The sequence below is a fragment of the Orcinus orca genome, chromosome 19 (assembly GCF_937001465.1).
Source record: "Orcinus orca chromosome 19, mOrcOrc1.1, whole genome shotgun sequence".
Taxonomy (NCBI): Eukaryota; Metazoa; Chordata; class Mammalia; order Artiodactyla; family Delphinidae; genus Orcinus; species Orcinus orca.
The window spans coordinates 36,514,902-36,527,735 of record NC_064577.1 but is presented as its reverse complement, the minus strand read 5'-3'; the positions used below and the strand labels follow the sequence as shown (position 1 = coordinate 36,527,735).

Sequence of the window (12,834 nt, the reverse complement as noted above, 5' to 3'; positions counted from 1 at the left end):
TGTTGTTAAGTAGGCAGATTGCCTCTAGTAAACTTATGGACATCTGACACGTAGAAGAACTAGTGTCTAGAAAGAAAACTGGTTGGATCAAGAGTCCCATTTGCCAGGGTGTGGTAAGAATTGGTATGGAAGAATTCATGTCTTAAGAGCATTCATGCTTAGTTTCTGGATTAAGTTTATCTGAGGTAGATTGGCGTAATGTCATGGGAGTCAAGAGCCCATAGTTTGGCTCCAGTGCTCAAACTTACTATACTTTGTAACCTTGAGAATTTTACTTTAATTCTTTAGACCTTGGTTTTTGTCATCTGTAAAATAAGTCAGTGGGATTAGGTGATCTTTAAGATTCATTCCTATGCTAAAATTCTGTGATTCTAAGATGTCTGCATGGTTGAAAGTAACTTTCCATACCTATTCCAGTATTTTCGTTAGAGTGCTTAGCTTAAATATCACGCCAGACTACTTCTTATCTGAGTAATCCAGGAGGTTAACTATTTGAGTGTGTCAGAAAGAAAACCAGCTAGGTAATAGTCTCTCTGACTCCTCTATATATCAATCACTGTTGCAGATAACAGATGGTAGAATCATGGCTCAAGGGCAAAGGTTGCCTGGAAGTGCCCCCTCTAAGCCTGGGAGAGCAGGAGTTAATAGAAAACAGCCCATGTGCTCCCCAAAGCAGAGGTCCTTTAAAGATAGTTCATTAAGTTATTCTCTAACATCCGTTGCCTTTTACCTCCAGAGAAACTCTAAAAATACCCCATTCATGTGATAAATGTCCACATGTCAAGACTATAGATTTGGCCTGATAGTTAACTTAGAAAACTTGAAAAGGTGTTAAAGGGGATCGAGTATGTGGTTATATATTTATCAGAACTACACAGAACCAGCATTGCCTTGTCGTAATTTGATGTAATAATTTTTGTTGTCCGCTTTGATGTCCAAACTACATTCCACCTCTGCCATCTTAACCGAACCACTTAAGAATGGTCAAGAATAAGTGGTTGATGTCATTTACTGGTATTTAAATATTAACTCTGAAAAACAAAATCAACTCTTGAAATTACCCCAATAGCTACACACATCTGTAAAATTTTCATTTTCTGTTATGTAAATGATTAATAATAAAATCTAACTTCAGTTTGTTTTAGAACTGGCTCTCATTAAATTTTCTAGTTTTGAGGACAAATGTTTTGTCTTTCTTGTATTATCCTCACGAGGTTTTGGTTAAAGCTTTTCAAGTATTAGCGCTCAAAAATGTTACTTTTTTAAGAAAAAATCAGTGACCTGTATGTTTCTGTTTTATATTTGTTATTTCTGTAAACAAATATGAACTGAATATATCTTAACCAATTTAAAGATATTTCTTTGAGGAAAAAAAAAAAAGAATAAGTGGTTGATAAAGAACAAGCTGTTTTTCGGCATTGATCTGTTACTTTATGAGCCGGCACTGAAAATGTTACTGGCAGTAGCAGAATTTTTTTCATTAGTGAATAAGAATGATGTCTTAGCGAGAGAGAGTTGGCTTAATGTTTTACAGTTTAATTTACATTCAGCTTTGATAGGTGTATTTGGGATCCCACTGGCCTTCCCAACCCTAAGTCAGTGATGCAGTTGTAGTAGTAATGAAAATAGGTGGAAGATTATTGGAGCTCCCCACCTCCGTTTCTGCATCCTGTGTCATTCTTTCTTCTGTCCCTCACTCCTCCATGCTGAGCAGCGCTGCTGTGGAAGACATGAGCAGTCGAGCCTGCAGCACTGCATTGCCTGGCTCTGTCCTTCCCCCACAGACACCCAGCCCCCAGCCGCCCCCTCCTTGTCATTTCCCTGGGAAGGCGCAGAGAAGCTGTCAAGGCAGGCACTAGCCTGTCATCTTGCTGTCCACCTACACCCCGTCCCAAACCCGACTCCCCCATCAATCTCTACTGTCACCACCCACCCCGCAACACACACGTACAGAGAATGGAAACATTTTGTGAAAATGGACCTGTTGTGTAATCCAGGCATTGTTACATTAACTACAAGTGTACTCAGTACAGTAGTTAGGGAAGTTCGGTCTAATTACAAGACTATATTTTCCTATCACTGAAAGTCTGAGGGTAGTTACTGTTTGGATTTGACATTTGCCAACAGCTGCCATGCCCCCAAATAGCTGTTCAGTGAGTAACCCCTCCCCTCCCCACTCTGCTCATTCCAGAAGTCTGTGTTGCCAGTTCGCTGTGCACACTGACTGCTCCTCCCTATTAACTTTTATTTCTACTGTTCTCTGAATACCAAGCGGAAAGTAAAGACACCCAGACAAAAAGGAGGGCCTCTCCAAAAGGGAACAGCTAGAAGACAGAAGGTACTCAGACACTAATTACCCACAAAACCAGATAAGGGGGAATGGGGTGGACAGAGGGAGTGAACAACAGGCATGATACAGTGACAGTCACTGAACTTTACTGCGCACATTTCTTCAGTCTTTTTCACTGCCGTCTCCCACACCTACCCCCGTACAGTTTATTCAGAACTCTATGCAGTGGCCAGGGAAGTTACTTTGCCAGTTGGATGGAAGAAGTCTCAATTAAGTCCTACTGGTAGGGAGTTAAATGAGAACTATTTCCCCTATTTCTTCTCCTTTTCAGTAGTTATTGACCATCAAATAACAGTCTACTTAGTGTGTACCCATTTTTAAAATACGGTCTGTATTTATAAATAGAGTCTATAATTTCTAGTAGTAGTTAAGATGTTACCTAAATAACATGAATGAATGGAATTTTTAAAAAACAGCTTTATTAAGCTACAATTCACGTACCGTATAATTCACCCATTTAAATGGTTCAATTCACTGCTTTTTACTGTAGTCACTCAGTTGTGCAGCAATCACCTTAATCTTAGAACTTTTTCATTCCCCCCTAAAAGAAATCCCATGCCCATTAGCAGTCAGTCTTCATTTCCCCCGTAAATCCCTATCTCTACCCCTAGGTAACCACTAATCTGCCTATTGTCCCTATGGATTTCCGTATTCTGGGCATTTCAGATAAATAGAATCGTATGCTATATGGTCTTTTGTAACTGACTTCTTTGAGTGAGTGTAACATTTCAAGGGTTATCCATGTTGTAACATATATTGGTATTTCATTTCTTTTTATTATTGTTGAGTAATGTTCGACTGTGAGGCTGTACCATCTTTTATCCATTCATCAGTTGATGGACATTTGGGTTGTTTCCGTTTTGGGGCTATTATGAATCTTGCTTCTTTGAACATTTGTGTAGAAGTTTTTGCGTGGACATATGTTTTTAATTCTCTTGGGTACATACCCCTAAGAGTAGAATTGCTGGATCAAAGAACAAATGGGATTTAACCAGTCTTTCTTTAGAGTTTTATGATTATCTGATGCAAACATCTCATCTTTATAATACAGATATGGATGCCAACAGAGAGCTGCCACTCACACAGCCACCTTCAGCCCACTCATCCATCACCAGTGGAAGCTGCCCAGGAACTCCAGAAATGCGGAGGCGGCAGGAGGAGGCCATGCGGAGACTAGCCTCGCAGGTACAATAGGATTCTCAGGTTGCGGGCATGCTAGTTCCATTTTAACATCAAGGGGGCAATGGTAGGGAGACCCCTGGCAAAGTGAACAAAAGTATGTACAGGTGGACCATGAGAACATGGATAAAAGTTTCTCTCTCTTTGCTGTTCCTAGAAAAATACTTCGTTATTATGGAATCAGAACCTTATTGTTGGAAAGGCCCTTAGAAATAACCAAAGTCCCACAATGAATAGATAAGGAAACTGAGACTCAAAGAAGTTGTATGATTTACCCAAGATCACAGTATAAGTAATCAATAGCTTTGTATTTTCATTCCTAGCTCAAAACTCTTCCTGCTATACCACACTATCCATAACTTCTTTATATGTTTGCATTTTAATTTTCTATTTTTATCAAAGTAACATATATACATAGTTTAGGAAATCAAATAATGTTCAAAGACTTATAATAAAAACCAGAAATTCTTTTCCCCTCCTGAGCCCACCCTCTCCCCAAAGGCAGCTACTTTCAACATTTGGAGATGTTTCTCTGATCTTTACCTCCATGTTTCTAAATAATATTCATATACTGCTATAACTTTTTTGATCAGTTTTGTACATTATCTATTGCTTCTTATTATGGATGTTGAGAATGTTAGCTCTTTCACCTTCCTTCCTCCCTCTACCATCTCAGTACAGTTATATCATGATTTTAGTCTGAATCCATGTTACAGTATTTTCAGTATTAATACTACACAAATATGGTTCACTGTGGAACCAAGGATAACATTTTCTTCTTGAGCAGTTTTGTTTTTCCTGGGTTATGAAATGCCTCATTGTAAAGTTTGCTTATTTTTCTTCAAAACTATGGCTGTCATTCCATAAGCCTTAATGCTTTGTAAAATGCCTCTCAATACAGTTTTCCACATCAGTTACATTTCCCCCCCCCCCACCCTGGAAATCCTAGAGCTCTCCATCGAGCTAATCTGGACCTAGGATGCTCTCAAGTCTTACCACCTACTTGTTATCCTGGAAATTCCTGTTACTTCCCTTTTGTGTTTGATCCCATGTCATCGTCTTTCTTGATTGTATTCCTTATTTTGACGGAGCACGTCCTCTGGTAGCTTCCTAAGAAAGAATGCATAGGAGGTAAGTTTTTTGAGACTTAATGTTCCTAAAAGCATCTTTATTCCATTCTCATACATTACTCTTTGTTTGACATAATTCTAGGTTAAAAATTATTTTCCCTCAGAATTTTGAAGGCATCCATCTTGAACTTCCAGTATTACTATTAAATAATATGGTACTATTCTTATTCCTAATTCTTTATATATACCTTTTTTCTCTCCAGAAGCTTTTAGAATCTTCTTTTTTGTTTTTTTTTTTTTGCGGTACGCGGTCACTGTTGTGGCCTCTCCCATTGCAGAGCACAGGCTCCAGACGCGCAGGCTCAACGGCCATGGCTCACGGGCCCAGCCACTCCATGGCATGTGGGATCTTACCAGACCGGGGCACAAACTCATGTCCCCTGCATCGGCAGGCAGACTCTCAACCACTGCACCACCAGGGAAGCCCAGAATCTTCTTTTTATCACCACTGTTCTTGGGTCTTTTTTTCATATTCTGTTGGTACCTAGTGAGCCCTGGAGATATTTTTTGATTCAGGGAAATGCTTTTGTAGTATTTATTGAAAATTTTCTCACCACCACTTCCTCTGTTCTCTCCTTCTACAACTCCTTTTAGTCAAAAATTAGATTACCTATATTGTTACTCTTCTTAACTTTTCTGTTTCCTATTTTATCCACTTTTAGGAGATTTCCTCAACATTACCTTTCAATCCTTTCACAAAAAATTTTTTGGCTATCATAGTTTTAATTTCCAATAGGTCTTTATTTCCCCCAGTTGTTCCCTTCTTTTTTTTGTAATTGAGTTTTTTTTTTTTTTTTTTTTGGCTGCATTAGGTCTTCATTGCTGCACGCAGGCTTTCTCTAGTTGCAGCAAGCAGGGGCTACTCTTCGTTGCGGTGCACGGGCTCCTCATTGCGGTGGCTTCTCTTGTTGCAGAACACGGGCTGTAGGCGCACAGGTTTCAGTAGTTGTGGCGTGCAGACTCACTAGTTGTGGCTCACGGGCTCTGGAGCACAGGCTCAGTAGTTGTGGCGCACGGGCTTAGGTGCTCCGTGGCATGTGGGATCTTCCCAGAACAGGGCTCGAACCTGTGTCCCCTGCATTGGCAGGTGGATTCTTAACCACTGTGCCACAAGGGAAGCTGAGATTTTTTTTTTTTTTTTAGTTTAGTTTTTGGCAGCACTGCATGGCATGTGGTATCTTAGTTCCCTGACCAGGGATTGAACCCAAGCCCCCTGCATTGGAAGCACAGAGTCTTAACCACTGGACCACAGGGAAGTCCCTGTACCCCTATTTTTTATAACATACTGTTTTTGTTTTATAGATGCAGTATGTTCTCTTATCTCTTCCTTAATAGTTAGGCACCAAAAAACTGATGGAAGCTTGTATATATGGAGAGCTTAACTATAGAACATTAAGATGACCCACCAGGCTTTATGGGAAAACCCAAAAGTCAGTGTCCATAAGTTTTTTCCTTGCACTGTTCTAGCAAAGAATCCACCAATGTCCTGGAGGGTGTATAACCTGGTCACCAACATTCTGGAGCTAGTAGGAGAAGGTGGCGGAGTTGCATCATTTAGGCTGCAGCCTTTTACCTAAGCCCCTTGTTTTCAGTCCTGCACCTGATCCTCACCTACTCTATGTCTCCTAAGCCTAGATTCTCTGCTTTAGTTTCTCTAGTGATTTTAATTTCTCTTTCCTGTGGGTTTTGGGGAAGGTAGTCACCTGGCTGGGCAGGATAGGGATGGATATCTGGGAATCTAACTGCTCTTTATATAAACTTCATATAATAGTTTCTGTGTTTGCAACTTCCTTCCTCACCCCCATCTTCCATAGTACCTGGTGCTTCTAACTCCTATGCTTTTCTGAGGTTTGACAGATGATTTGGCTCATTCCTGTTGTTAACCCCAGCAGGCATTTGTTTCACCTTCTTCTGTCTGTTAGGTTGTTTAATCCTACATCCACTTTCCATCTTTATATATTATAATCTAAGATTAGAGATAGATATTCCTAATCAATGGAGTTTGCATTTCTGTTTCTTATTCTCCTTATTTTTGAGGATTTTAAGGAGAAGTATAGAGTGCAGAGTGCCTGTCTCCAGTATTTAAAGAAATCTCTTGGCATGGTTAATTAGTAATGAGGAACAGGGAGCCATCTTCAATGTCATAAGGTTCTAATTTCCTCATAGAAATCCTGTCCAGCTTACAGCCAGAAACAGCACGTTTCCCCCAAATACGTTTTCAGTTGTCCCCACTTATTGGTACACATCCATTTATAAATGGGCTTCTGAAAACGGTCTGAGATTTCCCTTATATTCATTGCTAAGTCAGTGCAACTTTAAAAGACATCTTTGGAGGACTTCCCTGGTGGCCCAGTGGTTAAGAATCCGCCTGCCACTGCAGGGGATACAGGTTCGATCCCTGGTCCAGGAAGATCCCACATGCTGCAGAGCATCTAAGCCCGTGCGCCACAACTACTGAGCCTCTGCTCTAGAGCCCGCGAGCCACAACTACTGAGCCTGCGCACCACAACTACTGAAGCCCACATGCCTTAGAGCCAGTGCACCACAAGTACTGAGCCCATGCACCGTAACTACTGAAACCTGCATGCTCTAGGGCCTGCGTGCTGCAACTACTGAAGCCCACACACCTAGAGCCCATGCTCTGCAACAAGAGAAGCCACCACAATGAGAAGCCCGCACACCGCAACGAAGAGTAGCCCCCACTTGCTGCAGCTAAAGAAAGCCCGTGCACAGCAACGAAGACCCAGTGGAGCCAAAAAAAAAAGAAAAAAAGACATCTTTGTTTTACTTTTCCAAATATTCCATGTAAGCTAACTCCTGCCTCTTCTTTAGAACAATCAGAATAACTGTCATCTTAGAAATACACAAATGCTAAAAAAAAAAAAAGAAAGAAAGAAAGAAATACACAAATGCTGAAGAGCTTTCATCGTCACAGTCATTTATTTATTCATTTAGAATATATGCTTGGAATGCCTATAACACAAGATTGAAGTTAAAGCAGTGAACAAGACAGGCACAATCCCTGCTGTTACGTAGCCCACATTTTTGTGGTGGGAAAAGGCCAATTAACAAACAAATATGTAATATGTCAGATGGTGATGAGTGCTAAAAAGAAAGTCTCCCCATGTTGTCACTTCTTAGCCTCTCTCTCATCAAGAGAAAAAGTCCCAAGATGTTTATGTTCAGTATTTGGAAAACGTTATTTATTTTTAGTAGGTAATTAGTGACTCTACTTACTTGAAAAGTGATCACATTTTAAATTCCATGGTTATACCTTCCTTAAGCAAAATATAAATAAATGTCTTTTGTACCTAGAAATGGGATATTTTAAAATTTATATTAAACATTATATAAGAAATGGCCCTTTAGATTAAAATTGATGTTTAGTTCAATATTTGGAAAATGTTAAATATTATAAGTGAGAAATTAGTGATTATTTACACTTACTCAAGGAACATATTTAAAATTTCACACTTATTTCTTCCTTAAGCAAAATATAAATACATCTGTTCACACCTAGAGATGGGATATTGTGAAGTTTACACTAAACAAAAAAAATCTAAAACAAATGGCCCCTTAGATTAAAATTGAATATTATCCCAGTAATTGTGCCACAGGTTGCAGTTCAGGTGTAAGTTTGTGCTGTAGGAGCATAGAGCAGAAGCCAGCAACCTTGCTTCTCATCTGTAACAAACTGGTAAGCAGAAATTATCTTTTCAAACCAGTTAGTATTTTGATAAAGTAAGCTAATATATGAGAATTAAAAGTGTCCTTGAAAAACTTCTTGATTTGCCAGCCAGAGTTCTTAGTGTTGGTGCTTGTATATCATCAGTTATCATTGGTATTTCGTAGTATGCCTGCCGCTTCTTATGCTTCTTCATAATTGAGAACATTGAAGAGTTCTTGTCACAACTTTCAAGCAATTTTATTTATTGAAGAAACACTTCCCACTTGAAGTAACAGGTTTTGCTAGGTGTACATCTCTTAAATGTATTTCCAGTTAATCTTACATGTTCTGAAGTATAATCACAGTAGAGCGGTGCAAAGATCTCATTCGGGGCCTTTCCTGGGTGTGTGACTTTTTAACAACCATAGATTTTCCAGGCTTTCAGTCTGTTGCCACCAAGTGATCATACATGCAGACTTCCCCAGACAAGGAGAGGCTGACTTCCATTTACTGAGGGCTTAATGTGTGTTGAGCTTAGTACTTTTTACATTATAGTTGTTATTTCACTTCTTCATTCTTAAGCCTGTGAGGTGGTCATTATCATCCCCATTTTACAGATGAGGAAACTGTGCTTCAGTGATAGTTCATTTTCCCAAGGTCTTACTATTAGTAAATGGCAGAGCTAGGATACAGAGCCAGTATTCACCCCAATGAAGTGAGTCTTCTTCTTCTCTCCATTTTACAGATAAACAGAGGCTCTGAGGTTACACAACTTGCTGAGATAACTAGTACGTGACTTGAAACCAGATTTAAACTGAGGCAGGCAGGCTCCAGAGTCCATGCTTTTAACCACTGTGCTGCCTCTGTAGTGTGACAGGAAGGATTTTTGTTTAGTGTTCTTTTGGAAAATCTATCGATAATTGAGTGGCTTTAAAGTAAGGAAGTCATAATGAAGGGGCACCTTTCAGAAAGTTTGCTGACCTAAAATTCTTCTTCAGAAAGTTTTTATGCAGGACTTCCCTGGTGGTCCAGTGGTCAAGACTTCACCTTCCAATGCAGGGGGTGCGGGTTTACTTAGCTTAGCTTCCCTGGTTGAGGAGCTAAGATCCCACACACCTTGCGGCCAAAAAACCAAAATATGAAACAGAAGCAATATTGTAACAAATTCAATAAAGACTTTAAAACAGTCCACATCCAAAAAAAAGTCTTTAAAAAAAGTTTTTATATATCTAGAAGCTCTTGTCACATTAGGTAAATTGTCACTAGCTTAGTCCTTATATTAAGAAGCTAATACATCTGAAATAAAGCTAATTAGAGAAGCCAGCTAATTTTAAGAAGTGTCACAGTGATACAAAAAGCAAAGGTGTTTTTCACCGAAGGAAATCTATGAAAGAAAGAAAACTGAAATGTCATCCTTGCCAAGAGACTAGTTCTGTACTAAATCAGGAGGATGTCAAGTGATACGGTTCCTGAGATTGTTGCTGATACTGTTAAAGCTATCAGCCAAGGAAGTGATCATTTCAGCAGTTCACACATGTGTGTTGAGCATAATACAGAGACTTAAGCCACACATACACATGTGGAGAGAGAAAAACAAAAAATGACAACAGGGAAGTATAAGATTTGGTTTGTGTTCCAGTTGGGTATTTTTTAAAAGATTTACATTTTAGGAGAAATGTGATCAGAACTAAACAAGTAACCTATAGATGATGTTTTATAAAATGTGTCTAGGGCTTTTTTCCTCTAAAAATTAACACTGAAATTTTATAGTGAGACCCAGATTACATCTACATTCAGGATACTGAATATGGGAAACAACCTTATTTATTCCTTTGTCAATCTTGTGTTTTTTATCTGTCTCCTTCACCAGAATGGTCAGTATTTAAATTATTGTTCACCACTCTGTCCCCAGCTCCTAGCACAATGCCTTGCACAGAAATATGTGTTAAATGAGTGACTAAATTGTAGTCTGTTCTCTATACTGAAGCCTGAGTAATCTTTCTAAAACGTATTTTTCTTCTTGCTACATAAAACCTGTCAATGGCTCCTCCTTGCCCTTAAATGGAATCCACACTCCCTTCTTGAAACATCACATGTATTAGCATAAAGAGCTTTTACCTTTTATATCTAGCTCAGGTTTTCTCAGCCTCAGCACCATTGACATTTTGGGCCAGAGGATTCTTTGTTTGGGGCCTTCCTGTTTATTGTAGTATGTGTAGGAGTGTCCTTGGCCTCTACCCACTATCCAGTAGCATCCTCCCACCCCCGGTTGTGATGACCAAAACTGTCTCCAGACATTGCCAAGTGTCCCGTGGGGAGCAAAGCCACCCCAGATGAAAACCTCTGCTCTGTCTTATCTCCTACTACCCCCAGCTCACTTCCACTGTAGCCACACTAAAACTGATTTCCTGAAAGTGTAAAGCTGTGTCTTGCCTGAGGGCCTTTGCACGTATTGCTTTCCTCTGCCTGGGACACTCCTGTGCCTGTTCACTCCACCTCATCCTTTAGATCTCAGCTTAAGTTTTACTTTCAAGAAGACTTCTCTGGCTCTCCTAAGTTACTTAGATGTGTTGTACCAACATCTTATATTTCCTCTCTCATAGTGCTTTTCCCCCAGTTTTCCTGAGATAGAATTGACATATAGCATTGTATTAGTTAAAGATGTACAGCATAATGATTTGATATGTGTATATATTGTGAAACGATTACCACACTAAGTTTAGTTAATACCCATCAGCTCCTGTAGTTACAGAATTTTTTCTTGTGATGAGAACTTTTAAGATCTACTCTCTTAGCCACTTGCAACTATACAGCATAGTATTGTTAACTATAGTCATCACAATAATAATAATGTTGCAGACAGCAGCCACCGATGGATACTAAAAGTAATGGGCAAAAATTTGTGGAGAAACAGGATTTGCATTCTCTCAAAGTATCTCCCCCAAGATATTTATTAACTACAAAGGGTAAGATAGTAACTTTACAGTAGAGAAACGTAGAAGAAACCTTTATCTTAGCCAAGCGATCAAGGTCAGCATCACCGGTAACAAGACATGTCAACATCATGAACCCCATGACATGATTCACTGAGAGTGACACAACATTGTTTTTGTGGTATTCTTGCCAAAAAGTCTCAGTTGGAATATGAGGAAAACATTAGACAAACCCACGTTGACTGACATTCAACAAAATAACAGATCAGGATTCTTCAAAAGTGTCAAGGTATGAAAGACAAAGACTAAGGAGCTCTTACAGACTACAGGAGTTTAAGGAGAAATGACAACTAAATGCAACACGGGGTCCTGGATAGAATGCTGGAACAGAAAAAGGTCATTAGTGGAAAACTGACAAAATTCGAATACTGCCTTTAGTTAATAGTGTTGTGCCAGTGTTATTTCCTGGTTTTGATAATTATGCTACGGTTATATAAAATGTTAAGGGAAGCTGGGTAAGGGATATACGGAAACTCACATCTTTTTGCAACATTTAAGTCTAAAGTTAGCTCAAAATAAAAAGTTTTAAAAAATAAATAAAAGTCCTACTGACAAAAAAAAAAGTTAGAGCTCCAAGCTGGAAAATTACTGAGGCCAAACCCAAGTCTGGAATTATTCTTAGCTTCCAGTCCCAGGATGGGGATTAGAGTCAGAGTTGAGGGACAGGAGAAAAGGCAGAGAAAGTAGTTTTTGACACTGAGCCTTCAGGTCCCTAGAAACACAAAAAGCCAAAGTAACCCGGAGTGTTGGAAGGGATGCGCTGAGTCAGAAATCAATCAGGTGGTGGTGAGGGCATTCAAGAAGTGATGAGAAGGAGACAGGGAATAAGAATATGAGAGCAGACCTGAAGGAAGGTCAATGACAACATTAGAATTTAAGTAATGCAAATGCCAGTCATGATGTAAATTAAATTTTTATTTCCAAATGAGTTCCAGATATTCAAAGCTGCCTTTTCTTTATGTGAGATTAGCTTAATCCTGTCACAGATTATTCATTTGAAGTAGAAAAGAATCTTTAAAGAGTGAAGGCCTGGGACTTTTAACACAAGCCTGACAGGTTTGCTGCCATTCAATCATTTGATTAAGGCCTTTGATGAGGATTTTGCTTAGTTGTATCATTTCTTGTGTATAGCTTTAAATCAAAACCTTTTTATACCCAAGGCGATACTGACCTCCAGTCTTCTTTTTTTTTTTTTTTTTGGTCGGTATAGTCTACAAACCTGGCCTTTTTTTTCCTCCCTCACAGCATTAATCTAAAAGTTACTCACTGTCCTCTTCAAAGAATTACTACAGTTTTGGTTATATTAGATATATTTTGGATAGAATTGTTTTAATCAAAAGTATAGAGATTTAACATAAGGAAAATGTGAGATGGAAAAAAAGTAATAACATAAGAAAAACATAGCTGAAAATGAAATTTCAACAGGTCATTGTGAGAGACAAGAGTTCACCAAGCAGAAAGGTTTTACCTGCTGATTTATTGAGGGTGGACTAATTCTGAACCATTTCCAAGAAG

At 39.1% G+C, this 12,834-nt stretch overlaps 1 protein-coding gene across 9 annotated transcripts in view; it reads left to right on the top strand.

The window, feature by feature from the left end:
• The window catches only part of TANC2 (tetratricopeptide repeat, ankyrin repeat and coiled-coil containing 2), a 357,408-nt gene that overhangs the window by 265,178 nt on the left and 79,396 nt on the right, over positions 1–12,834 (top strand). For all 9 annotated transcript variants that reach the window (XM_004275661.3, XM_049701636.1, XM_049701638.1 and 6 more), the window contains one exon: positions 3,402–3,535. In XM_004275661.3, coding sequence (XP_004275709.1) covers positions 3,402–3,535 — 134 coding nt within the window. The remainder of the gene's footprint in view (positions 1–3,401; positions 3,536–12,834) is intronic.